This window comes from Panthera pardus, unplaced genomic scaffold (genome assembly GCF_024362965.1).
Source record: "Panthera pardus isolate Hobbes unplaced genomic scaffold, ASM2436296v1 HiC_scaffold_5, whole genome shotgun sequence".
In the NCBI taxonomy this organism is placed as follows: Eukaryota; Metazoa; Chordata; class Mammalia; order Carnivora; family Felidae; genus Panthera; species Panthera pardus.
The window spans coordinates 18,824,022-18,850,570 of record NW_026526980.1 but is presented as its reverse complement, the minus strand read 5'-3'; the positions used below and the strand labels follow the sequence as shown (position 1 = coordinate 18,850,570).

The 26,549-nt window shown below is 43.6% G+C and overlaps 1 protein-coding gene across 6 annotated transcripts in view; it reads left to right on the top strand.

The window, feature by feature from the left end:
• The window catches only part of LOC109261013 (integrin alpha-D-like), a 65,395-nt gene extending 42,128 nt beyond the window's left edge, over nt 1-23,267 (top strand). For 3 of the 6 annotated variants that reach the window (XM_053894563.1, XM_053894564.1, XM_053894561.1), the window contains 25 exons: nt 2,025-2,155; nt 2,815-2,960; nt 4,452-4,605; nt 4,702-4,852; nt 5,048-5,121; nt 6,422-6,551; nt 6,666-6,808; nt 6,960-7,100; nt 7,194-7,403; nt 8,105-8,235; nt 8,354-8,511; nt 9,394-9,548; nt 9,807-9,938; nt 10,764-10,837; nt 11,067-11,208; nt 12,733-12,846; nt 12,960-13,039; nt 13,139-13,222; nt 15,500-15,578; nt 15,742-15,849; nt 15,957-16,034; nt 16,238-16,351; nt 16,502-16,603; nt 16,871-16,981; nt 23,143-23,267. In XM_053894563.1, coding sequence (XP_053750538.1) covers nt 2,025-2,155; nt 2,815-2,960; nt 4,452-4,605; nt 4,702-4,852; nt 5,048-5,121; nt 6,422-6,551; nt 6,666-6,808; nt 6,960-7,100; nt 7,194-7,403; nt 8,105-8,235; nt 8,354-8,511; nt 9,394-9,548; nt 9,807-9,938; nt 10,764-10,837; nt 11,067-11,208; nt 12,733-12,846; nt 12,960-13,039; nt 13,139-13,222; nt 15,500-15,578; nt 15,742-15,849; nt 15,957-16,034; nt 16,238-16,351; nt 16,502-16,603; nt 16,871-16,981; nt 23,143-23,241 — 3,041 coding nt within the window. In that variant the 3' untranslated portion in view covers nt 23,242-23,267. Of the gene's footprint in view, nt 1-2,024; nt 2,156-2,814; nt 2,961-4,451; nt 4,606-4,701; nt 4,853-5,047; nt 5,122-6,421; nt 6,552-6,665; nt 6,809-6,959; nt 7,101-7,193; nt 7,404-8,104; nt 8,236-8,353; nt 8,512-9,393; nt 9,549-9,806; nt 9,939-10,763; nt 10,838-11,066; nt 11,209-12,732; nt 12,847-12,959; nt 13,040-13,138; nt 13,223-15,422; nt 15,469-15,499; nt 15,579-15,741; nt 15,850-15,956; nt 16,035-16,237; nt 16,352-16,501; nt 16,604-16,870; nt 16,982-23,142 lie in introns of those variants that run through there. The other 3 variants (XM_053894562.1, XM_053894565.1, XM_053894566.1) reach the window with 3 other exon arrangements.
• The last annotated feature ends 3,282 nt before the right edge of the window (nt 23,268-26,549 follow it).

Genomic DNA, 26,549 nt, shown 5'->3' with positions numbered 1-26,549 from the left:
ACAAGCAAGAAAACTGAGTCTTAGAGAACTGAGTTCCCACTGTTGGGAAGTAACAAAGCTCAGAGATGAAACCAACCTTTCCTGATGTTAACCTGTCTTTTCTCAGGCAGTGCTCAGCTATAGCCTGGTGCCTGCTGTTGGGAGCCCAGTGGATATAATAAAAGGAACAAAGAACAGAAGTGGTATTGTGAGGGAACTTGCCACTGGGCTGGCCTGAGAGAGGATATGGTGGGTGGTTTTGTGGTCCAGCTAACAAGTACACACAAGTGAAAGATGTGGGGACAGGGAACTTCAGCTACCAAGCTGTTGGGAGATAACAGGTGAGGAGGGGAGCACCTTAGGGCTTCTTGGCCAGCCATGTGGAGGGCTGAATTTTCTGGTCAAGGAAGCAGAGAGGAAAGTGATCTTCCATTTCTTTTCAGCATGGGTGAAGCACCAGCTGGTTGAATAGGCGAGATGGGGGAGGTGTGGGGAGTGAGGAGAAAGTATTTTTGTTTCAGTGGCAGGAGGCCAGCTGCCACAGTTCAGCATCATGCCTCATTGCTGTCTGTGGTGGCCTGATCTCTTACCACACTGAGAGCAACACAGGATGTGGGGTACTGGTGGAGGCACCAACTGTGTCCTTTACACAAGCCACACACTTTATGTGAGTTTGGGGTTGGTCTGAAATGTCTTATTTGTTCATGGGTATAAGGTGAGTCTTTACCCTGTGTGGACTCCATGAAGGCAGGGATGGTATCTTTTCTAAAACTATGGACTTAGACCAGATTTCCTGAGAAGTGAACTCTGTGTCTCATTTGGGAATATTCTCAGCAGCAATACTTCTGAGAGCATGAAGGAAGCAGGACTCATTAGAGAAAGAGGGTGGACTGTGATGGATCAGAACAGAGGCTTCAGCCAACTCAGAGAAGCTTGGAACATGACTGCATGCAGGTTGCCCCCAGGAGCAGGAGGTGTAACTGTGGGCAACTCCTGATGCTTAGTTATCAGCTGGGAGCCATCAACAGCCAACTACCTGCAGCTGATGATAAGCACCTCCGTCCTGATAGGGGGTGTGTCTTGGTGGCACAACTTAGCATCCATGCAGGTGTGTTTTTGGGCCTGAAACAATGCCTGGCACATGGTGATGATGGTGATAGGAGCTAACCTTTATGGGGGGCCAGGCCCAATCTTAAGCATTTTATATACATATTACTTTTTATCCTAGTCCATGTGTTAGGCACTATTATTATCTCCATTTTACAGATGGGGAAAACTGAAGCCCAGTGAAGTTACATAACTTGCTTGAGTTGACCACTAGTAGATGCAAGAGCTGGGATTTGAGCCCAGGCATGCTCAGAATACAAACTCTGAATCACTTTCCTAAATTGCTTTCCCCTGTGCTCTACAACATTCCTAGAGTGTGTATTCAATAAATATTTGTTGACTAAGCAAATGAGGAGCCCACCTTGTCTCTGTCCTTTCCTTCCTCCTCCATGTTCTAGGCTTTGTGGAAGGTGGGAAGCAATAGGGACCCTGATGAGGGGGAAGGGGCTTGGGCAACAGATTTTTCTTTTGTGGTTAGAATGCTTTTTTAAATAAAGTTTTAATTTTAATTACAGTATAGTTAGCACACAGTGTTATATTAGTTTCAGATGTACAATATAGTGATTCAACAATTCCATGTATCACCTGGTGCTCATCATGACAAGTGTGCTCCTTAATCCCCATCACCTATTTCACCCATCCACCACTCACCTCCCTCCTGGTAACCAAGAGTTTGTTCTCTATAGTTAAAAGTCTGTTTCTTGTTTGTATCTCTCTTTGTGTTTCTCTCTCTCTCTCTCTCTCTTTGTTTGGTTGGTTTCTTAAATTTTGGGCAGTGGATTTGGGCCTCCTCTGTGGAGGGTGCTGGAAACTTGGTGGGAATTGATTCCTAATCCAGGAATGACACTGTAAGTCTGTGGAGCAGAAAGGGTTTCTGGGTCCTGGGAGATGGCTGGGCCCCACACTAGCATCTCTGATTCCTTCCTCCTTCTCTACAGAGTGTCCAAGTCAAGAGATGGACATTGTCTTCCTGATTGATGGCTCTGGAAGTATTGACCAAAGGGACTTTAAGCAGATGAAGGACTTTGTCATAGCTGTGATGGGACAGTTTGAGGGCACCAACACACTGGTGAAGATTGGGTCCCTGAGACCTGGGGAGTGTTGGGGGGGGGGTGGCCGCCTTTGGGAAAGGCCAACCTAGGAGGAGGCCTGGCATTGCTGGGGGTGGGCTCAGTGGACCTATGCCATGATAAGGCTAAGATCTCAGTGCAGGGCTGATTTGTGCCCTTACCTGAGGAAATTCCCCTGTGGCATTTAATATGTCTTTATATGGCCCAGGAAATATAAGTTTTTTTTACTGTTAAAAATCATTGAAAGGATTGCAAAAATAGTTTTGCTATGAAATTAGACTGAAGATAACTTGGCCAAATACTTCATGATTTCTTTGTTGTGTTTTCCATGCAACTCATTATTTCTCTTATTTTATTTCTCACTAATTAGTGTATATGTGTGTATGAATTCTTGAGAAGTAAGGAAATATAGCCTACAAGTTGATTTCATATGTTATGAAAGTTTAAAAAATCTTATTTTAACAAATATTGCAGTATTTCCAAAGTATGAAAGAAGCATTATTTGGTTTTGATTTCCTAGTTTTCTTTTTGGGCCAATTTCCTCCTGGGTTTTAGCCTCAAAAAACACATGGAAATTGTAAATCCAAAATTATTCTAAAATAAAAGTTAATTTAAAAATAACTCCTGAAACCCAGGGCCTTCCTCTTGGTCTTTGCAGTTCTCACTCATGCAGTACTCCAACCATCTGGAGATCCACTTCACCTTCACTAAATTCCAGAGAAGCTCAAGCCCTCAGAGCCTCGTGGATCCCATCAGACAACTGAAAGGCCTGACTTTTACAGCCACAGGCATCCTGAAAGTAGTGTAAGTTCTCCCTTCTGCCTCATTTGGACACACTGCCACACCACTTCCTCATGCTGGTCTGCACAGTTCTAGGAAGTTCTGGAGAAAGGGGCTCTAAAGGGGAGTGGAGAGGCTGTCCTCCCTGGAGTGTTCCCCCCGATATAGTGTGGGATTCTTCTGCAGTGTGTGTCCTCTCTGCCGGCCTTGGATTCGCTAGATTCTGACTCCACCTGGGGCAGCAGAGACATAAGCTTTGGTTCAGACAATCAGAGTTCTCATTCTGGCTCCCTGCTGATAATCTGGGCAACACTGGAAGTTACTGAATCTAAGTCTCAGTAAACTGTCAAATGAGGATAAATGTACATCCTGGTTGTAAGGATTACATGAGATCTGATGCATGAGGTGCTTCTGAACATGAAGTGCTGGACAAGTGGTTAGAGTTTTATCCAGAAAATGGTGCACCCCTTTTTGACATCCCTGGCAGAGAGTCAGGAATTGTTGCCAAGTGTGTTCTGCCTGTCTCCTCACTCACATCCCTCTACCCCCACATCCTCATTTATGTGAGTTCTCTGCATTAACTGGGTGCTTACAATGTGCCTGTCCAGCACTGGGTGCTAGGCAGACCATGAAGAAATGGCTTAGGTGGTGGGGCCAGAACAGAAGATGTGGCTCTTCTGGGAAAGAACTGGGTGAATGTCTGGGATCTTTGACTTGTGCACCCCAGGGTACCACTCTAGGGGTGGTACTGGAGAAATGCTGAACAAGGCATACTCCTACCAACTTTGCTCCCCAAAGTGCAAGAGCTACCAAGGCTTTTTAAGCCCATAACTAGAATAGTGTCATTTCCATTTCATGCTACTGATTAAAACAAGTCACAGGTCAGATTCACTATGGGAAGGGAATCAGATGTGGCACACTGGGGCCAACACTGAAGACGAGCTATGGCACAATTCTTATTCTCATCTTCCACGAAGACAAGCAGAGGTTCAGTGAGGTAAAACAATTGACCAAGTGTCTGACTCCAAAGCTCCTACTCTGAACCACACTGTCTCCTGTAAATGAGGTTCCATAATGGCAGGATTTTTAGAACAAGACATAGGAGTACATTTATTATTGGTCTTACTAATTATTGTATGGCTTTCAGAAAGGGCTGAGACTATTTCTTTTGTTTAAGTTTTCATTTATTTTTGAGAGACAGAAAGAGAGAGACTGGGGGAGGGGCAGAGAAAAGGAGACAGAGAATCCAAAAAGGTTCCAGGCTGTTAGTGCAGAGTTCGATGTGGGGCTCCAACTCATGAGATGTGAGATCATGACCTCAGCCAAAGTCTGACACCAAACAAACTAAACCACCGAGGTACCCGTAGCTGAGGCATTTTCTTAACATTTTTCCTGGTAAAGTTGAAGGGTGCCAGAACACCAAAGTCTCCCCAGATGACCTTCTAGAGCTGCAAATGATTTCTTTTCAAAATCAGTTTCATCTCAGGAGAGCCAACTCCCTTTCTTCCTTGACAGGAAAGAACTGTTTCATAGTAGGAATGGTGCCCGTGAAAGTGCCAAGAAGATTCTCATTGTCATCACAGATGGGCAGAAATACAAAGACCCCCTGGAATACAGTGATGTCATGCCCCTGGCAGAGAAAGCTGGCATCATTCGCTATGCCATTGGGGTACGTCCTCTTCCTCGTGGCTCTCTCAGACTGAGACTGCATCTCACCCATGCAGAAAGGCTGGTGGGCTCCTCCTCAGCTGCCTCTCTGCCACAGGTGGGAGATGCTTTCCAGGAACCCACTGCCAGGGAGGAGCTGAACACCATTGGCTCAGTGCCCTCTCAGGATCATGTGTTCAAGGTGGACAACTTTGCAGCACTCAGCAGCATCCAGAAGCAGCTGCAGGAGAAGATCTTTGCAGTGGAGGGTAAATACAGGGCGAGCTTGGTCTTGGAATCCAAAGGTTCCCAACCCGATTGTTCCCTACAGTTCTGAGGGTCCATCCCTATTCACATGTCACCCAAAATTGTGCCCCAGAACCTGAGACCCAGACTCATTCTTCTCCTTCTAAGTCCTTGTGGTCTCATGGTCCCCAAAGCCTAAGTGACCTGTTTTCCCACAGGAACCCAGTCGAGGACAAGTAGCTCCTTCCAGCATGAGATGTCACAAGAAGGCTTCAGTTCAGTGCTCACCATGGTAGGTGGAGCATATGCTTGATAAACAGGTCTCAGGCACCAATCCTGGGCCAGCCCTGTGCTGGGACCTGGGACCCAGAAGTAAATAAGAAGGAGATCCTGTCCTCAAGGTCACTGTCCGTTTAGAGAGAGACATATAGGCAGTGTATGTAGGTGCTAGGAGCATGGCAGAGAACAGGATAGCCAAGGTTCCTGCTCTCACAAAGAGCACACATACAGTGGGAGGAGGCAATAAACACAAACAAAAGATCTTCAGATTATGCTCAGTGTTAGAAGAGAGCAAGAGAGATGATCAGAGGAGGCCTGAGGAATAACAACTGAGGGTGAATGATGAGAAAGGGATAGGTGTGGAAAAATCTGGGGAGAGATTGCTCCAGGGAGAGGAAAAGGCAAGTGCAAAGGTCCTGAAGCATGAACAAGGTTACTGCACTAGAGAGATAAAAGGGACAGCATAGCTGGAGCAGGGTGAGTGAGGGGCAGCATGGAAGGAGTGGGTGGAGAGATGGGAAAGGCCAGATCATGCAGACCAAAGAAATGACAAAATAGCATGACTTATGTGAAAGTAGATGTGTGTTAAAAATATCCATAGGGATTTTCTTCAAAAGAGTTTTGGGGGTGAGTTGGAGGGACATAGAAATGAATCGAGGTTGGTAATGAATTGATCATTGAACCTGGGTACTTACGAGTTCATTGTGCATTTCTTTCTACTTTTGTATATGTTCTAAATTATCTATAGTCAAAAGTTTAGAAAGGCAATAAGCAAGGTATGCAGAGTAGGAAACACCTATCACTCCCCGAGGGAGCCAAGGAAGACCTCACAGAGAAGGTGGCTTTGAGGATGACTCTTCCCAAGAGAGGAGTTGCGTCTCAGAAAGAGAGGAGAGGTGTCCAGGTCAAACACTCGGTGTGTTCAAAGCATAGAGCAACTCCACAGGTTTGTCTGGGGAGGACCTGAGATGCCATCCTCAGGGTCTTGGTGACAGGGAGCCATCTTGGGTTGCCAGCTGGGTGATGGCTATATATTTGGTCTGAGGAAACCTAACACTGAGGAGGATGGAGAAGAAGAACACAATAGGAGGCAGAAAGGGCAGTGGGTGAGAAGAGCTGGGACTTACTGGAGCAGTGGCACTGGGGATGGACTGAGAGAGACATTAGGAGTCAGGGATTGAAGCTGCTGGACAGGACTGGGGAAGGAAAAGAGAATTCCAAATAATGAGTGGAGTCGGCAGCAGGCATTGCTTTGGAATAGGCTGCCTTGTTTTGACTCAAAACTGCTTAGCCCTGGAATCCTTTCCTCCCAGGATGGACCAGTTCTGGGGGCTGTGGGGAGCTTCAGCTGGTCTGGAGGTGCCTTCCTGTACCCCCAAAATATGAGCCCCACTTTCATCAGTGTGTCTCAAGAGAACGTGGACATGAGGGACTCTTACCTGGGTGAGAAAAAGCTGTGGTTGGGGGCACAGGCGGGAGGAGATGAGCTGCCTGGAAAGGGCAGGAACTTAAGGGATGGGGAGGAAGATTTTGTGCTGAGGCCTGCCCTCCCCCCAGGTTACTCCACCGAGCTGGCCTTTTGGAAGGGGGTGAAGAGCCTGATCCTGGGGGCTCCCCGCCATCAGCATACTGGGAAGGTTGTCCTCTTCACCCAGGAGTCCGGACAATGGAAGCCAAAGGCTGAAGTTGCAGGGACCCAGGTTGGGTGTAGAGGAATCCAGAGTGGACCATGAGGGTGGCAGGGTGTCCAAGGATGGAGAGGGAGGAGATGAAGGGGTTTGGGGGACCACGGGGTAAGGTTCTGGTGGCAGGGGGCAGGCAGGCAGGGTGACTTCACGCTCTGCCCTCCAGATTGGCTCCTACTTTGGGGCCTCCCTCTGTACTGTGGATGTGGATAGAGATGGTAGCTCTGACCTTGTCCTCATTGGGGCTCCACACTACTACAAGCCGACGTGGGGGGGCCAGGTGTCCGTGTGCCACTTGCCCCAGGGGGTGAGTGTCTGATGAGACCTGGGCTGGGTGGGGCCTGGGAGTGGGGTGGAGGGGTTGTCTGGGTTGGGGCATGACACTGGTTTTGTTCTGCAGAGGGCTAGGTGGCAGTGTGAGATCATTCTCTGTGGGGAGCAGGGCCACCCCTGGGGCCGCTTTGGGGCAGCCTTGACAGTGCTGGGGGATGCGAATGGGGACAAACTGACAGACGTCGCCATCGGTGCCCCAGGAGAGCAAGAAAACCGGGGTGCTGTCTACCTATTTCATGGAACCTCAGAACTGGGCATCAGGCCCTGCCACAGCCAGGTGAGGCCCCTCTCTGAAGCCTCTTCCAGTTCCACCTCCTTTCCCATGTCTTAGATGTGCCTGATGTCCCTGTGCCTCTTGTCATGGACCTTAGTAGTAGCTATTCTCCTTTTAGGGGTTTATTGCCATGAACTTCACCAGGCCCAGCTAAGTGCAAATTATCTCTCTTTTGTCCTTTGGCTCCAAACAGACTCCAATCTGTTGTGGGCAGTTTAGTGGGTAAGAGATTGCAGGCCCTGGTCAAATGCCTGGCCAGTCATGTCAGCTGTGTTGCCTTAGGCAGTGACTGATTTAACCTCTGTGAGCCTTAGTTCCCCTCTATGAAACATTAAATGATAAACTCCATAGGCTTCTTGTAAAGACGACTCAATGGAGTACTAAGTACTCTGTTCATCAAATATTTATGAAGGAATATACACGTGATGAGTAAATTAACCTATTATATTTCTATTGTTATGCTTTAATTTTGTCATTAGCCTGTACCCTCACATGAATTGGACCAAAGGAGCTTGCCTCTCTCTGTCTGAGATCCCTGGGGTCTCACTACACTTGCTTTCCATTCCTACCCATTCATCTCTCCTTTTCAATTTTTCCATTCAGTTCTACTTTCATTCACTGTATTCTCCTTTCCAAATCTTTATTCTCAAACCTCTCAAATGACCTTCCCTTGACTTCCACTTCTCCTTTCCCTCTTTGGCCAGCGGATTGCAAGCTCCCAGCTCTCTCCCACACTCCAGTATTTCGGACAGTCGCTGAGTGGGGGTCAGGACCTCACCCAGGATGGACTAGTGGACCTGGCTGTGGGGGCCCGGGGACAGGTGCTGCTGCTCAGGTGATAACTCCCCACATCCCACCCTTTCCCTCTGTGTGTCCAGTTCAAAAGCTGCCGCCTCCCTTGTTCTCCTCCCCAAGGTCAGAGTCAGGTCCTCAGCCCCTCTTTGCACCCTCAGGAGTCAGCCAGTGCTGAATGTGCAGGTGACTATGAGATTCATGCCCTCAGAGGTGGCAAAGGCTGTGTACCAGTGCTGGGAAGAGGTGCCCACCACTCTGGAAGCTGGAAATGCCACAGTCTGTCTCACTATCCGCAAAAGTTCACTGGACCACTTAGGTGAGTTTCTTCCTAGTGAGTCTAGCCCCTTACCCCATAAAGGTTCCCACCCTATCGTCAGGAGAGAATGCGCCCAGGAATCCAAATACCACCTCCACATCCACCCAGCTGCCAGTGTTGGAAACCTGGGTCCCTTTTCTCCCCCTCTCCCCACACCCAGGCCATAGGTTCTATCTCCAGGGTACATCTGCCCATTTCTCCCCACTGGCCCCAGCCACCTCCTACCTTTCCTACCTATACTTTGAGCTGTTCCCATGTCTGTTTTTTGCAGCTCCCACCCTATCCCCATAGAGAAACTATAGGGATTGTTCCTAAAATGCAAATCTAGTTTCCTTACTTTCCTGCTTAACACCCTTCAACCACTTTCTTCTTGCATTTAGAAAGACCAAAATCCTTCCCTACAATGTCCTTGCTGACTTTGCTCCTCTCTGCCCTTCCAAACTCACCTCATCCCACTCTCCCTTTTTGTAAATGTGCCATCATCTCTCTCCCTTCTGGTCTTAGCCACTGTTCTCATGGTCTGGGATTTTCTCTTCCCCATTCTTCACCAACCCCTGCTCATCCTCCAGGTCAGAGATCAGACAAGGCCCACCCAGGGAGGCACCTCTGACGTCCAGCAAGCCCTCCTTGGTACAACTGAGGATCCCACTGTTGAGTTGATCATGGTGTGACATTAAGTCCTACATGCTCATCTCTTTTCCTAGACTGTGAGCTTGGGACTATATTTCTCTATCTCCTTCTCTACCTATATCCCCAGCACCTGTTACATCTCATGACCCATAGAAAGTGCGCAGCAAATATTTATTGCACGAATAAAAAAAAAGCATAGAACTTCAGAGGTTCTCTTTGACTTTTCGTCTTCTGTTTCCCATTCTCCTCCAGGTGATGTCCAAAGCTCTGTCAGGTATGATCTGGCATTAGACCCAAGCCGCCTGATTTCTCGTGCCATTTTTGATGAGACCAAGAACAGGACTTTGTCTCGAAGAAAAACCCTGGGGCTGGGGGATTACTGTGAAACCATTAAGCTGCTTTTACCAGTAAGGACTTTGGGTTCTGGGAAAGGTGGGGGGAGAAGGAGCCCAAGGATAATCTCTGGCATCTCTGCTGCCTGTTGGGTGAGGTGGAAAGGGTGGGGAGAGTGGGGCCTGAGAGAGGAAAGTTGAGGCCAGAGTACCTGGCTGAACAGCTTGCACAAAATTCTGACTGGACAGCAGGAAATGGATGCAGTTGAGAAGGGCCAGTGGTGGAAAGTAAGGAGAAGGATAGTGGGGCTTTGAAAGCCTATTCTCCCTCAGGACTGTGTGGAGGACGTGTTGAGTCCCATCATCCTACATTTCAACTTCTCCCTGGCTGGGGAGCCCATCCCCTCATCTGAGAACCTTCGCCCTGTGCTGGCTGTGGGCTCACAGGACCTCTTCAATGCTTCTGTGAGTCTTCTGACGAAATCCCAGGGATGTACTGATTTTCACTGTATCTCTGTGTGCTTCAAAACCTATTTTGGTTCCCAACCACATCAAGTCCAAATTGCCTCCACCCAGTTACCAAGGCCCTGCCTAGCTAAGACCTTTACACATGTCCCAGCTGGTGCCCACTTTATCTCAATATAAACTCTCTGGTTCTCATTTTTCAAATCCTTCCCAACTTTTCTCATTCCTACTTCTGTTCCTTTTTCCATGTGGTATCTCCTACTTGGAAAACATTTCCTTCTCTCCACCCCAAAGATCTTCTCTAGTCCCCAAAGCTCCAGTCTTATCTTCCACTCTTTTGGAAACCACATTCAGCATCTATCACTTCTCTGGCTTCCTATTACTTCATGGTGATACCAACGTTACATGACTGGAATCATAGCAATCTGCATCTACTTTTGTGGGTCCTTTAGAATTGTGGGTTCCATAAGTACAAGAACCATGTCTAATTCACCTGTAGTTTCCAGTTTTTCTAACTCCCTACCCACCCCCTTATTGTTACTTAACAGTGTTTGTTGAATAATTGTTCCAATGTGAGTTGGATTTAACTCCTCAACTAAATTCTGTGCCCCTTGAAACCAAAGTTCTTATCATTCTTTTATATTCTAACTGCCCCTTCCCCACTGCCCCACTTCTTGTCAGTGTCTAGCACACTGTTGTGTGCAGAGTGGGTGTTCAGTAATACTCAATAATGAGTATTACTCATTATTAAGAGGAGTGCTCCTAATGAGGGGAATGAAGAAAGGTTGAGACATGGATGGGAAGAGATATTCTGTTTTGCTGCAGCTCCCCTTTGAGAAGAACTGTGGACAAGATCACCTCTGTGAAGGAGACCTGAGTGTCAGTCTCATCTCCTCAGGGTGAGCTCTATCTGCTTTCATTTCTAGACACTTAAGCTTTTGGGTCTCCCATCCTCATAGGATGAGATGTACTTTTGTTTCCCTTTGGCTCTCCTTCTAACAAGACATTTTGATTGGAATGTTCTCAGCCAATAGTTCATGAGTTCCCACAGTCCCACCCCTACCCCCTATCCAATTCCAACTCATTTCCAATGGAGCCTCTTTTTCAGTTTTGTCCTTCCTCCTCCAGCCTGCAGACCCTGGTGGTAGGGAGCTCCTTGGAGCTTAATGTGACAGTGACTCTGTGGAATGAAGGTGAGGATTCCTATGGAACTGTGATCAACTTCTACTATCCAGCAGGGCTGTCCTATCGACGAGTGTTAGGAACCCAGGTAAATAGCTCCCTTGGGCTCCAGTTGCTGGGATCTCTTCCCTGCTCTGGGTTATAGTAGTTTTCTTTTAATTCTTCTCTGGTGAAATATAAACACACACACACACACACACACACACACACACACACACACACAGACATACACAGACACACACATACAGAGTTCCAGAGTCAGAGAGGGATGGAGGGAGGGAGGAAGGGAGATAGAGTGAGAAGTGCATAAAGCTTATGTATGATGAATAATATTAATGAAATGTCTATGTAATTAGCATGAGGTCAAGAAATAATACACTGCTGGCACCCCCAGATGTCCTCCCTGTGCCTTTCCTTATAACCTCACTCTCTCCCCAAAGGTAATCACTAAAGTATATTAGGAACTGATGATCACAGTAAGAATAGTGATTGCCGTTTCTTAGATAAAACCAGTGAGTTTTTGCCAATATTTGAAATTTATATGAATGGAAACATGTTATATGTTCTCTTGTGTATTTATTCATTTCTTCAACATATGTTTGTGAAATTCATCCATGTTGTTCCTTGTGGCTGTAAAACACTTTTATTGCTATCTGGAATCCCTTTGTATGACTGTACCACAACTTATTTACCCATTTCACAATTGATGGTCATTTGAGTTGTTCTCTGATATTGGCCATGACTATTCTTGAGCATGTATCTTGGTACACATATGCATAATATTTGGAAGATGTATGTCAGTTATGGAATTTCTGAATCATTGAGTATGCATATTTTCAATTATAAGTAAAGTCAAACCATTTCCACCTATTTGCACTTCCATCACCTGTGGCTTTCCATCCACTCCAACACTTGGCATTGTCAGACTTTAAAATTTTTGTCTATCTGTTGATACCTCCTTGAAGTTTTAATTTACATTTATTTAATGAAGTTGAGCAAATTGTAATCATTTCCTGGTCATTTTGATTTCTTCTTTTAGGAAGTGCTTGTCCAAGTCTTTTCCTTATTCTTCTACTGAGTTGTCCATACTTTTCTAGTTGTTAAGAGCTCTTTAATATTCTTGTTACTAATACTTTTCCAGTTATATGTATTAAGTATATTTTACAGTCCTGTTCCCAGTCTTTTCAGTCTCTGTATAGTGTCTCTTGATGAGCCAAATGTCTTAATTTGATTGTGGTTGAATTTTATCAAATATTTTCCTTTGTCGTTTTTTTTTTTTTTTTTAATGTGTGGATCTTGTCTGAAATGCTTCCCTACTCCAAGGTTATGAAGATAATCCCCTGTATTACCTTTTAAAAGCTTTATAATTGTGCCTTTTCACATTAAGAATTTTTATCTAGCTGGAATATTTTAATGTATGGAGTGAGGTAGGGATCCAATGTGTTTTGCTCTTTTGTTTGTTTTATTTTGTTTTGAATAGGCCGATTTTCCTAAGACCATTTTTTGAAAAGTCTGTCCTTTTCCCTACTGTTCTGCAATGCCCCACTGTTATATATCTAGCCCACATATGCACATGGGTAACATATTTGAATTTCTTTTCCTCCTCTGGAAGCAACCACACCAGCGCCCACTGCGACTGGAATGTGAGGCAGCGCCCACAGGGAATGAGAGCCTGAGGAGCAGCAGCTGTAGCATCAACCATCCCATCTTCCACGAGGGCACTAAGGTGAATGCTTCCCCCCAAATCCTCATCACTCTGCTCCTTTGTCCTTACCCATTTTCTTCCCTCACTCCCCCATGACTTTCCTTATCCCCATTCTTTCATTCTTTTCCTCTCAGGGCACCTTCCTAATCACATTTGATGTCTCCTACAAGGCCACCCTAGGAGACAAGTTGTTTCTGAGGGCCAATGTAAGCAGGTGAGTCCAGGTGTATCCCTCACTCTTCCATCTTATGCTCCAGTCAGAGGTTTCTCTCTTGGATTCCTTCCCAACTGGGCTCCCCCCCTCTCTCTCCAGTGAGAATAATAAGCCTACATCCAGCAAGACCACCTTCCAGCTGGAGCTCCCTGTGAAATATGCTGTCTACATGGTGATCAGCAGGTATTTAATACCTGCCCTCCCTTGACCTCTGACCTTCCTCTAAGCCTAGTACCTCCCATGGCTGCCCAGCCTGCTCTTGAAAGGGTGGGTATCTAAACTGTCCCCTCTGATTCCTCACATGGAAATACTTGTGACCAGCCATACATTTATCTATAATACCATCTACCATACAGTTCTTGCTTCTTCTCTGATGAATTGGCCTACTATTTGGATGCACATTTGCCACCATTGTGCACTCCTCTCTCTTTCTCTAAGATGGAGGCTTCCTTTAACATGAAGCCAATTCTGGTTTTGGTGCTAGATATGAATGTGCAGAGGTGAAACTAACTAGGTTAAGATTGAGGCTTTTTTAGCACTCTGAAGTGGGGAATATGGTTTGTCACCACACAGAGGAAATAAAGGTCAGGTTTTCACCAAACCAGAAGGAGAGCAGAGGTGTGAGAAACTGCTGGGAAAGTCTCTAAGAGGCCAAGGCTGCAGCAGGCCACAGGAGAGGCAAGTGCAGGGTTGTTGCTCTCAGTTTTGAAGGTGGGTGGAGGAGCAGGGGCAGGTCAGGCTGGAAGCAGGGCAAAGAGCCCTGAATACCTCACCAAACTCCAGAGGCTTAGTGAGTTGGTCAGAAGCTTATAATATTGCCATGGGACAGAGTTTGCTACTGTTGTTGCTGCTGCTGCTGACACATGAAATTTTAGGGGAACTGGGTTGGGGGTGCTGATCAAACAGTGTGTCATTGCCCTTCCAAACTCTGTGTCCTAATTTCCCCTTCTAACCATGGGAGAACAGTGAAACTTGTAATTTAAGAGCTTCCAGTTATATATACTTATGATATGACAGGCATTTTAAATGTACTTGACACATATCTACATTCCTTTAATCCTTCGAATAACTCTATGACATAGTTATTGTTAACCACCCTTTTTTAGCAACAAAGAAATCAAGGGGTTAAATAACTTGCCCCTGTCAGTCAGCTGGGAAGTGATAGCACCACGAATCACTCAGATGGTCTGACTCCAGAGCTTGTGCTCATGCCCATATACTACTGTGCCTCTCCAAGGATTGGGAAAACTGAGTGATTTACTGAAATTTGAAAAGAGAGTTAGAACTGAAGTTTTAAGGTGAAAAAACTGAAGCACAGAGAGAAACATTTGGGATCAGGAGCATAGAGGAGGGCAAACACACTGAGGGAAAAAATAAATCCTAACATTTATGTCATTGCTGCAAACTGCCTCACAACTCTATTACAGGTGCTATTATTAGCATCCTCATTCTAAAGAGGAAGAAACTACAGGGCTCCAGAGAGGTTTAGTAGCTTGCCTTAAATTAGTTGGGTAGGAAGTGGTAGACTGAAATGTGAACCCAGATGGCTTGGCTCCAAAACCTGTGTTCTTAATCATCAAACTGACAGTCACATCTGTGGGAAAACTGGGGTGGGGGGCGTGGAGTTTCCGTATGGCTGGCCTGGCTTCTGTACACAAGCTGCTGGTGAAATGTGCATGTCCCGTTGCTTGTTTGCTTGATTCCACTGAGACCTTAGATGATAACTCTGGAAAGACAGGGATTATGGCTTGTTAACTGTTGTATCTCCAGAGTCAAGCACACAGCCAGTCACAGGGTAAATGTTTACTGAAGAAGGCCATGGATGCATGGATAGATGGATGGAAACCCACCTGCAGCCTGGGACATTTATGTCTGCTCCAGGGTCTTGTGTTCATGCACCATCCTTTTTCACATTTACTTAGCTGCCCCAGGATAGCCACATTTATTTTATTCTTTCCATCTGGAGGGGCTTGCACTGCATTTTTTCCTGAGTGATCCAACCAAGATTCCCTTGAGTCCCCTTAGGCTTTTTTGTTCTGGCAGTGGCCTCTGCAAGCATTACCTAAGGCCAACCATGTACCTACTAGAGGAGAAAGCCATGTGAATGCCTTCTTCTCGTGGGAAAGTGTTTAAATGTTATAATAAGTAATGTTTAAGTTGGGCCTTTAAGTGACATTTTCCAGAAGGGGAGTGGTAATTACATTCCAAGCAAAAGAAAGAACTTGAACAAAGTTATGGGAACTTGAAAGAGCCAGGGTATCAGAGGGCAACCTAGCAGTTCTGGGTGACTGGGGCAAAAGTCATGGGAGAAGGGCTGAAGCTGAGTCTGCAGAGGCATGCGGGGACTGTAATTATATCTCTGGGCATTCTTCTGGGCCCACAGAGCCTTTGGAAGACGACTGGGGCAAAAGTGAGGATGGCTCCGTAGCTGTTTCTCACCAACAAGCCCTCTCTCTCCAGGCAGGAAGAATCTACCAAGTACTTCAACTTTTCAACTTCTGGTGAGAAGAGCAAGAAAGAAGCTGAGCATCGTTATCGTGTGAGAAGCCAGGGAGCATCCATATCTTCCCTCCCATGGTGCTGCTAATGTTTGGAACTTGTGGAAAAGAGACAGACAGTGTACCTGAGGGCTAGAACCAGGAAAGGAGTAGGATTTGGGATGCTCTAGGACCACAATAACGTTCTGTCTCAATTTTCTGCAGGTGAATAACCTGAGTCAGCGAGATCTGGCCATCAGCATTCATTTCTGGGTTCCTATCCTGCTGAATGGTGTGGCTGTGTGGGATGTGGCTGTTGTGGCCCCTTCACAGGTGCCTGCTTGCCTTTCCTAATGCTCCGGAGTCTGACCCACAGTGCCCCACACCGTCTTACCAGTGAAATGTTGATCATTTTGTGACTATTTTCTCTCTCTCACTAGAGTCTCCCCTGCGTGTCAGAGAGGGAACCTCCCCAGCATCCTGAATTCCTGACCCAGATTCCAGGGAGTCTTGTACTGGTGAGAAAGACCCTGGATTCCCATTGCAGGACCAGCTGCATATTGGGGTATATAGGGAAATGCACTTGCTGGGTTGCAGATGTATACATATGTCCTATAATTGTTCATCTGTTCTCGACCCCAAGCCTGACAGAGTTTATTTTCTGCTGTCGTTCTTGCCTAAACTAAGACCCTCCTCAACTTCATTCCTCTCCTGTCCCTAGAACTGCTCCATTGCTGATTGCCTGAGGTTCCGCTGTGACCTGCCCTCCTTTGGCATCCAGGAGGAAGTTGAATTCATCCTGAAGGGCAACCTCAGCTTTGACTGGGTCAGCCAGGTGTGTAGGCCCAACAGGAGAGTCCCCCCTTCCCCCCAGGATTCAGGTGCCACCAGATGACGTCTGTGTCCATCCTCCAGCCAGGACATTTCTTGAACTCTGTGCCTTTCCCAGTGCTAGTTCCTCATCTGTGCCCCCTCTGTTTTGTAGACATTGCAGAAGAAGGTATTGATTGTAAGTGTGGCTGAAATCACGTTCAACAGGTCCATGTATTCCCAGCTTCCAGGACAAGAGGCATTCTTGAGTGCTCAGGTAGTGACTGTGTGGTAGGCAGTGGCCAGGCTGGTAAGAGGGCTCCTAATGCAAAATCTGTGGTGCCTTGTGGGAGACTCACAAGCTTGGAGGGAGGAAGGATGAAGGTCTCTCAGCAGGAGGGTTGTCCCTACGCCCATGAGTTTTTCTGTATGTCACCCCTTGGAGTAAAGGAAGGAGGGGAGAGAGTTAAAGGTTGGGGAACCTGGGAAGAGTCTGGGACAGCAAGAGTTCTGATACTTTCTGATGAGGTCACCTCCACTCCAGATGGAGATGGTACTAGAGAAGTATGAGGTCTACAACTCCATCCCCATTATTATGGGCAGCTCTTTGGGAGGACTGCTGCTGCTGGCTCTCATCACAGCCATCCTCTACAAGGTGAGTGTTTTCATCCTGCTTTTGACACCATCAGTTTTTGATCCCATTCTTTCTGCATTGTGGGGAAGAGCTCACCTTGGATATAGGTACACATTCTTTATTTTTTGTTATTATCAAAATTTTTATTAATTTTTTAAATCTAATTCACATCCAGTGCAATATTGGTTTTAGGAGTAGAATTCGGTAATTCATAACTTACATACAACACCCACGGTTCATAACAACATGTGTCCTCCTTAATACCCATCACCCATCTAGCCCACTCCCACCTCCCTCCCTCCATCAACCTGCAGTTTGTTCTATATCACTTAGAGTCTCTTGTGGTTTGTTTCCCTCTCTCTTCTTTCCCCTCTTGCCATATGTTAATCAGTTTTCTTTCTTAAAATCCCCATATGAGTGATTTCATATGGTATTTGTCGTTCTCTGATCGACTTATTTCACTTAGCATAATACATTCTAGCTCATCCACATCATTGCAAATAGTAAGATTTCATTCTTTTTGATGGCTGAGTAATATTCCATCATATATATATATATATACACACGTACACATCATATATATATATATATATATATATATATATATATATATATATACACACACACACGTACACATACACACACACTGCATCATTATCCATTCATCAGTTCAATGGAAATTTGGTCTCTCTCCATAGTTTGTCTTTTGTTGATAATGCTGCTATAAACATGCAGTGCATGTACCCTTTCAAATCTGTCTTTTTTTATCTTTGGGTGAATATTTAATAGGGCATTTGTGGATCTAGGGTAGTTCTATTTTTAGTTTTTTGAGGAACCTCCATATTGTTGTCCACTTTGCATTCCCTTCAACAGTGTAAGAGGTCCCCTTTCTCCCAATCCTTGCCAACACCTGTTGTTTCTTGTGTCACTAATATTAGCCATTCTGACAGATGTGAGGTGGTATCTCATTGTGGTTTTGATTTGTATTTCCTTGATGATGAGTGATATTGAACATATTCATGTTAGCAATCTGGATGTGTTCTTTGGAGGTATTTATTCATGTCTTCTGCACATTTCTTAACAGGGTTGTGTGTTTTTTGGCTACTGAGTTTTATAAATTCTTTATCAGATATGTTGTTTGCAGATATCTTCTCCCAATCCACAGGGTGCCTTTTAGTTTAGTTCTTATTTCCTTCACTGTGCAGAAACTTTTTATCTTGACTAAGTCCCAGTAATTCAGGTTTGCTTTTGTTTCCCTTGCCTTTAGCAACGTGTGTACTAATAAGTTGCTACAGCCAAAGTGAAAGAGGTTGCTGCCTTTGTTCTCTTCTAGGATTTTGATGGTCTCCTGTTTCACATTTAGGTCTTTCATCCATTTTGAATTTTTTACTGTGTATGGCATAGGATAGAGGTGCAATTTCGTTGTTTTGCATGTCACTCCCCAGTTTTCCAAACACCCGTTGTTGAAGACACCGTCTTTTTTCCATTGAATATTCTTTCTTGCTTTGTCGAAGATGAGTAAACCATATAGTTGTGGGTCCATTTCTTGGTTTTATATTTTGTTCCATTGACCTATGTGTCTGTTTTTGTACCCACACTGTCTTGATGACTAAAGACTTGCAGTATAGCATGAAATCTGGAATCATGATGCCTCCAGTTTTGTTTTGCTTTATCAGGATTGCTTTGGCTATTCAGGGTATTTGGTGGTTGCATACAAATTTTAAGATTGTTCTAGCTCTGCAAAAAATGCTGGTGGTATTTATTTATTTATTTACTTACTTTTTTAATTCATTTTTAATTTAAATTTTAGTTAGTTAACATACAGTCAATATTAGTTTCAGGAGTGGAATCCAATGATTCATTATTTATATACAACACCCAGTGCTCATCACAACAGGTGTCTTGGTGGTATTTTGATAAGGATTGCATTAAATGTGTAGATTGCTTTGGGTAGTACAGACATTTTCACAATGTTTTTTTTCTTCTAATTCATGAACATACAGGCTTTTCCTTTTGTTTGTGTCCTCTTCAATATCTTTCATATAGTTTCACTATAGTTCATATAGTCAATGATTTCAGGAGTAGATTCCTTAATGCCCCTTACCCACTTAGCCCATCCTCCCTCCCACAACCCCTCCAGTAACCCTCTGTTTGTTCTCCATATTTAAGAGTCTCTTATGTTTTGTCCCCCTCCCTGTTTTTATATTATTTTTACTTCCTTTCCCTTATGTTCATCTGTTCTGTTTGACTCTTCTTTAAATGTCTGGTAGAAATCCCCTGGGAAACCATTGCCCCAGGACTCTTGTTTTTGAGGAGATTTTTGATAACTGATTCAATTTCTTTGCTGGTTATGGATCTCTTTAGATTTTATATATCTTTCTCTTTAAGTTTTTGTAGTTTGTGAGTTCCTAGGAATTTTCCCATTTCTTCCAGATGGTCCAGTTTGCTGGCATATAATTTTTAACAGTATTCTTTTATAATTGTTGTATTTCTGTGGTGTTGGTTGTGATCTCTCCTTTTCATTTGTGATTTTATCCATTTGAATCCTTTCTCTTTTTTTCTTAATAACTCTTTTTAGGGGGTTATCAATTTTATTAATTCTTCCAGAGAACCAGCTCTTAGTTTCATTGATCTGTTCTACTGTTTCTGTGTGTTTGTTTCTATATCATTTACTTCTGCTCTAATCTTTATTATTTCGGTTCTTCTACTGGCTTCTACTGTTGCTTTTCTGCCTCTTTTATGTGTAAGGTTAGGTTGTGTATTTGGGACCTTTCTTGCTTCTTGAGACAGGCCTGAACTGCAATATATTTTCCTCTTAAGACTGCCTTTTCTGCATTGTGTTTTCATTTTCACTGGCTTCCATGTATTTTTAAATTTCTTCTTTAATTTCCTGGTTAACTCATTAATTCTTTAGTTAGGATATTCTTTAACCTTCATGTATTTGAGGGTTTTCAAAATTTTTTGTGTGCTTGATTTCAAGTTTCATAGCATTGTGATCTGAAAATATACATAATATTATCTCAATTTTTTTTGTACTTGTTGAGGGCTGATTTGTGACCCAGTATGTGATCTATTCTGGAGAATGTTCCATGTGCACTTGAGAAGAATGTGTATTCTGCTGCTTTAGGATGAAATATCCTGAATATATCTATTAAGTTCATCCGGTCCAGTGTGTCATTCAAAGTCATTTTCCTTGGGGGTGTTAAAGTCCTCTACTCTTATTGTATTATTATCAATGAATCTCTTTATGTTTGTTATTAATTGAATTATGTATTTGGGTGCTTCCAATTTGGGGCCTAAGTATTTACTATTGTTAGATCTTCCTGATGGATAGATGCCTTAATTATGATCTAATGCCCTTCTTTATCTCTTGTTACACTCTTTGTTTTAAAGTCTGATGTGTCTGATAGAAATATAGGTAACCCAGCGTGGTTTTTTTTTTTTTAACATCCATTAGCATGATAGATAGTTTTCCATCCTTTTATCTTCAATCTGCCAGTGCCTTTAGGTCTAAAATGAGTCTTTTGTAGGCAGGATATAGATATACCTTTCTAAAAACAAATTCTATTCTGACACTTTGTGTGTTTTGATTGGAGCACTTAGTCTATTTACATTCAGAGTAATTATTGAAAGATATGAATTTGTGCCATTTTGTTGACTGTACAGTGATGTTTCTGGTGATGGTCTCTGGTCCATTGTAGTCTGTTGTTTGGTCTTTCTGTTTTTCCTCTTCACTCAGAGTCTCCCTTAAAATTTTCTGCCAGGCTGGTTTAATGGTCATGAGCTCCTTCAGTTTTTGTTTGTTTGGAAAGTCCTTATTTCTCCTCCTATACTGAATGACAGCCTTGCTGGAAAAGGACCTCTTGGCTGCATATTTTTTGCATTCAGCATGTTGAATATTTCCTGGCACATTTCCTGCCACTCTTTTCTGGCCTGCCATGTTTCTGTGGAAAGATGTGCTGCAAACCTAATCTGCTTTCCTTGTAGATTAAGGACTTTTCCCTCCTTTCTGCTTTCAGGATTCTTTCCTTATCTGTGTATTTTGTAAATTTGACTATGACATGCCTTGGTGATGACCCGCTTTTGTTGAATTTAATGGGAGTTCTCTGTGCTTCTTGGATTTTGATGTCTGTGTTTTTCCCTAGATTAAGAAGTTTTCAGCTATAATTTGTTCTGATAAACCTTCTGCCCTGTTTTCTTTCTCTTCATCTTCTGGGACTCCCAAGACATAGATGTTATTACATTTTAATAAGCGACCTAGTTCCCTAAGTCTGTCATTGTCATCCATGACCTTTCTTTCCTTCATCTTTTCATTTTCATTATTTTCCATAATTTTATCTTCTATATCACTGATTTCCTCCTCTACTTCACCCATCTTTGTTTTTATAGCTTCAATTTGGGATTGCATCTCAGTTTATACCATTTTAAACTTTGGCCCAACTAGATTTTTGTTCTTTTATCTCTGCAGTAAGGGATTCTTTAGTGTCTCCTATGCTTTTTTCAGGCACAGCTAACACCCTTAATTGTTTTAAATTATAGTTCAGACATCTTACTTATATCTGTATTGACTAAATATCTCTGACTGTCATTTATTCCTGTTCTTTCTTTTGGGGTGAATTCCTCCATCTTGTGATTTTGGAGAGAAAGAAAGAAAGAAAAATCAAAATACAACCAAATAAATTTTTAAAAAATTGGAGAAAGAAAAAGAAATTAAATAAATAAAATAAAATACATAAAGGAAGCTAGATCCTAGGTGTGTTTTGGTCTGCTTTTTACAAGAAGCTTGGTAGAAAAAGGTAGAAGGAAAGAAAAGAAAAAGAAAAGAAAAATATATACATATAATTTAAAAATGATAAAAATTTTTAAAATAAAATAATAAAAATTGCTCTTTCTGTATCTAACAAAAATAAAGACAAAAATAAAAGAACAAAAAGAACAGACAAAAGAGAGAAGAAAGAAAGAAAGAAAGAAAGAAAGAAAGAAAGAAAGAAAGAAAAAAGAAAGACCCCCATGGGGCACTAGGCACTTTTTCCCTTAGAGCTGAAACTTTGCAGCCGTCAATGATCCATAGACTTAGTGTGTGAAGGGATTTGTGCTGGTCCTCTGGGAGTGGGGCCTGCCTCTCTGATTCTCTGGTACAATTGCTGTAATGGAGATATGTCTGCAGGGCACAGTGTCACCGGGCTTGGTGTAGTGGCTCCATTCTCCACTTGGTGGCTCACTGAGTGGTTCAATTTGATGGGTTCAGTCACTGAAGTGTTTCAATCTGATGGTGTCACAAGAAAATGGTTTGGCCCTGTTCGCTCTTATTTGGAGTGGGAAATGCATGCCACCCCTCCTCAGCAAGCCCTCACAGATGTGCAGTGACACTGCCTGTGTCCCTGGTTTCTATCATATACCTGCCTTCACCCTGTCTGTGCCTGAGCTGTCTGCCTGCCAAACGGTGCAGCACTCTGTGATTTAACTCAGGCACAACTGTGTTTCAAAACCTTCCACTTCACAGACCCTCCCCCCCCGCCCCGCAGTTCCTTGGATGCCCTGATCCCATGGAGGGTCTCCTCTTGGATGCCCATGGAGGGATGGAGGGTCTTCATGTTTTGTGGCTGGTGCTGGCTTGTTGCAGAAGACAGCTGCCTGACCACACAGCAGATCAGAGTTTATGGTAAATTGCAACACACAACCAGTACCAGGGTTTGCAGACCTCCCCTGGCCTACGTGCACATTCTTGCTAGGTCGCTGAGTGTGAGAGATCCCTTCCCACGTATGACATCACCAGTCCTCATTAGTCCCTATGAATGTACCTTCCTATCTGATTCTCAGGACGCTGTTAATTGCTCTCCCTGTCTTTTCCACTCTCCTCTTCTTCACTACATGTTTCCCTTCATAGCAAATTGTAACATAAAAGCAAAGACCTGGATTTGGTGTGGATACCAGCGCTGATTCCTTCCGTGACTGTAGGCAGCGCCTGGCCCATGCTGGGTCTTGATTTCTCATTCTGAAGGTGATTCCACCCCACTCACAGAATTTTGGTAAAGGCTAAATGACATAGCATGTCTAACGTTTCTAGTGCAGTGCTGGAACATAGTAGGGGCTCTTCCAATGGTGATCCCTCTCCCTCCCCAGTTGTCTCATTTCCCCTCTTCCACTGGATTTCCTAATTCCCTTTTCCTTCCTCTCCATAGGTTGGCTTCTTCAAACGTCAGTATAAGGAAATGATAGAGGAAGCAAATGGACAGACTATCTCAGAAAATGGGACCTCAGACCATCAAGTTGCCCAATAAGAAACTACCTCCTATTCTCCCTTGGACCTGTTCTCCTGTGAGAGGTTTCCTGGGCCTCTTACTCTAACCTAAGTTAGGCCAGCAGGGAGAGAAATTCTCCATGTGAGGGAGGCCAGGATCAGGTTGCTTTCTCCCTTTGGGAAATGCATTGTGTTCACCCAAAGTGCTTGCCTGGGAAGGGCTATTTGTTTTGTCAAGGCTGCAACTGGAAACCCCAGAACAGGATCTTCACCATTGCCCCTGGGTGGGCTTGATTTTGATTTTTACCTAGAAATACATGAACAATAGCCTCAGGCTCCAGTCTCTCTTTCTTCACTAGCCACCAATGATCTTTCTAAAGTACAGTACTAAACAATCCACAATCCTCATCTATCTTTGGTGGATCCCTAATTTTCATAGAATGGCAATTGAACTCTCCAATTGATATTAGGAATTCAGCTCCATTTCCAGAAGGTGGGCTTTGATACACACATCATGAGTTGCTCTGTGCATCAATATTGTCCTAATTCCTAGTAAAATACTATCAGTATCAGCTCTTTGTCTCAGGAATCTCAGTCCAGATTTTGAAACTGAATTGGGAATAAAATGTCTACACATTGGAATTTGTAAACATGGCTTCCAGCCTTTGTCAGCATTGCTGGCTGGGAGGGAGAAGTAGTACCCCAGCAGGGGTATTGCCCCAATGTCACTTTGGCTCAGCTAGCTCCAGCATCTCTCAAGAGATCAATATGCCCAGGATACTTCCATTTTTTGAGGTTCCAAATATAGTGAATGAAGAAATGCTAAAGCATTATCCTAAAAATTGTGTATTTTAAATGTTTGCATTAACAATTTAACACATTGCACAAAACAATGCATGTGCATTTTTTGGTTACTATGTCAAAGGTCTAAAACTGTAGGGATGGGAGTCCTGTATATTGATGCCTATAGTGTCCACTAACCATGGTGGATGCTGGCCTTCTGTGAAGCCTGGGGCCAGGACAAGAAAGTTAAATACAATGGAGGTTATTAATGTCCCTATGTTAGGGTAACCTGACTTCTTAATCTACTCACTCTATTCTCCAGTCTGTCACTGATAGGAAGCTGATGGGGCTGTGGTGGGGGCAAGGAGAAGGGGCTCAGTTGGAAAGGTCATTAGAGTGGACTAATACACAGATATTTCTTACAAATCCTAGGATGTAATGAAGGGGTCATTATTTGCATATGGCTAGTGATTAGAAGGCACTTTGAAGCCCTATATCAGAGACCTGCCGCCCCAAATAAACATTCTTACTCTTATACCACCCATCTTAGCATAAAGGCCAAACCAGTGCCCAGTATTGACTTGTGAGTCAACACATAGCAGGCCATTCCATGCCCTAGAGGGATCCCACTGCTGCTGCCACCTCCCAGGAGTTTGGGCAATTTGGATGTTTGAATTAAAACTACAGAAGGGTGAGACAGTTGATGAGTGATTTTAGGGGAAGCTGGAAAATGACCCTTTACTGCCAACCAAAAATATCTCCTGCATTCACCATTATAGGGCCCAAAATCCCTTTGGAGTTTCCAAAAGGACAAAATACTATGCAATAGCTATGAGTGGGCCTTAAGATTAGAGTATATGAGAATCAAGCTTGAGAATGTTGTTTCTCAAAATGTGTTCCATGAATCACAGTGGTGTCTGGTGGTCTCCTAAGTGCTAAGTTTTAGGGAAAAAAAAACCAGCAAGGAACAGTTTTGAACCCATACATTTCACACATTTGAAACTGGTGACTTTCATAGAGATACTGCTATATCCTTAATAATTGTGTTCCTAAAGGTTGTCCATGGGCTCTAAGGACTGCAGTGGGCTCTTGCCTAAAATGAAGGCAACAGGTGTTATTTTCACCTGTTTGCATATTTGCATATTATTACTTATATTAATTTTATTTGCATTTTTCACAGGTGCTCTTGTGTTATGCTATATCTCCAAATCACAAAAACGGATCAATGGCTCAAAATTTTTTCATTGAAACATAAAAGTTGCAATTTAAAAAAAGTAAATTGCTTAGGATAATATCATCAAAATCAATATTGAATGAGATTCCAGTGAACATTTAGTATAGGGATATGAATGGTGGGATGAGTTATTCTGAACCCAAAATTAAAATATATCTAGAAAATATTATACCATTGAAATTGGATTTTATTGGGTTACATATCTATTTTCTCCTAGGCCATTATCCATTATGAAACTTTGTCAAATGATGGCATGAAGTTATCAAAGCTTTTGTGTCATTTTCACACATGATAAAATTGACCTCTCAGATAAGGCAACAAAGGTTTCTCAGAACAACTGAAGCATGTTTCTTAGAACATCCCAAAGCAACAATTTTATCATTAAATACAGAGAAGACAACAAAACTACAGTAGCATAAATTAAAGTTGCTCTTATAGCAAAAGTATGTAATAGTCACATAATTTCCAAGAAGCCTATAAAAGCAGCAACGAGGTTAATATCTATACTGGAAAGTTGGTTTTGGCTGCAAGTAACAGGGAACATCAAAATACATAAGGTATATAAAAAGCCTTCTCACAAGGGGTCCAGATATAGTCATTAATTCAGTCACTCAATAATGACATTAAGATGTGGCTATCTTGTGATGCTTTTGTCTTAGACCATCCCCCTCATCATTGCAAGATGGCTGCCATAGCTACAGGCATTTTGTCCTTGGATAATAGTGCCCAAAGGCAAGAAGAGCACTTTGGTGGAGAAGGTCATTGAAAGGAGGTGACCATTGGTTGACCCAGGTAATTCGAGTCTTCTAATCCCCTGCCCTGTCCTTGGAATATATACTCTGCCCACCATTCCCACTGTGGGAGCCACTTTCAAGGACACATCCTTAGAAAGCAATATGTACTGAGTCTATCTGGGTGGTACATGTGCCTCAATCTAGTTAAGTCCTCTGTATAAACTTAAGATTCTGGTGGGCATGTGCAAAGATCTACTATTCTTGCAGCTGCCCAAGAAAAGCCTCATATTTCCCTTGCTTATTAACTCTGCTACCTACCAATCTGGAGTGGCCTGACTCTTCATTCAGGCTCTGTCTGCCTTCAATATTGGGACTGGTTTCAAATTTCATCCTGGGAATTCCTGAAGTGCAAACCAACAACTTTCTAGCTAGCCAGGAGACTGAAAAATGGGTCTTGGGAGTTGGCCATGGGATAGATATCACTGGAACTGTGTAGTCATTCTGTCACTTTAAAGGATAGTGACTGGTTTGGGACTGATTGGTTGAGTTGCCCAGATATTTGTTGGGTAACCCTGAATGGGACCCAGTGGTTGTGTG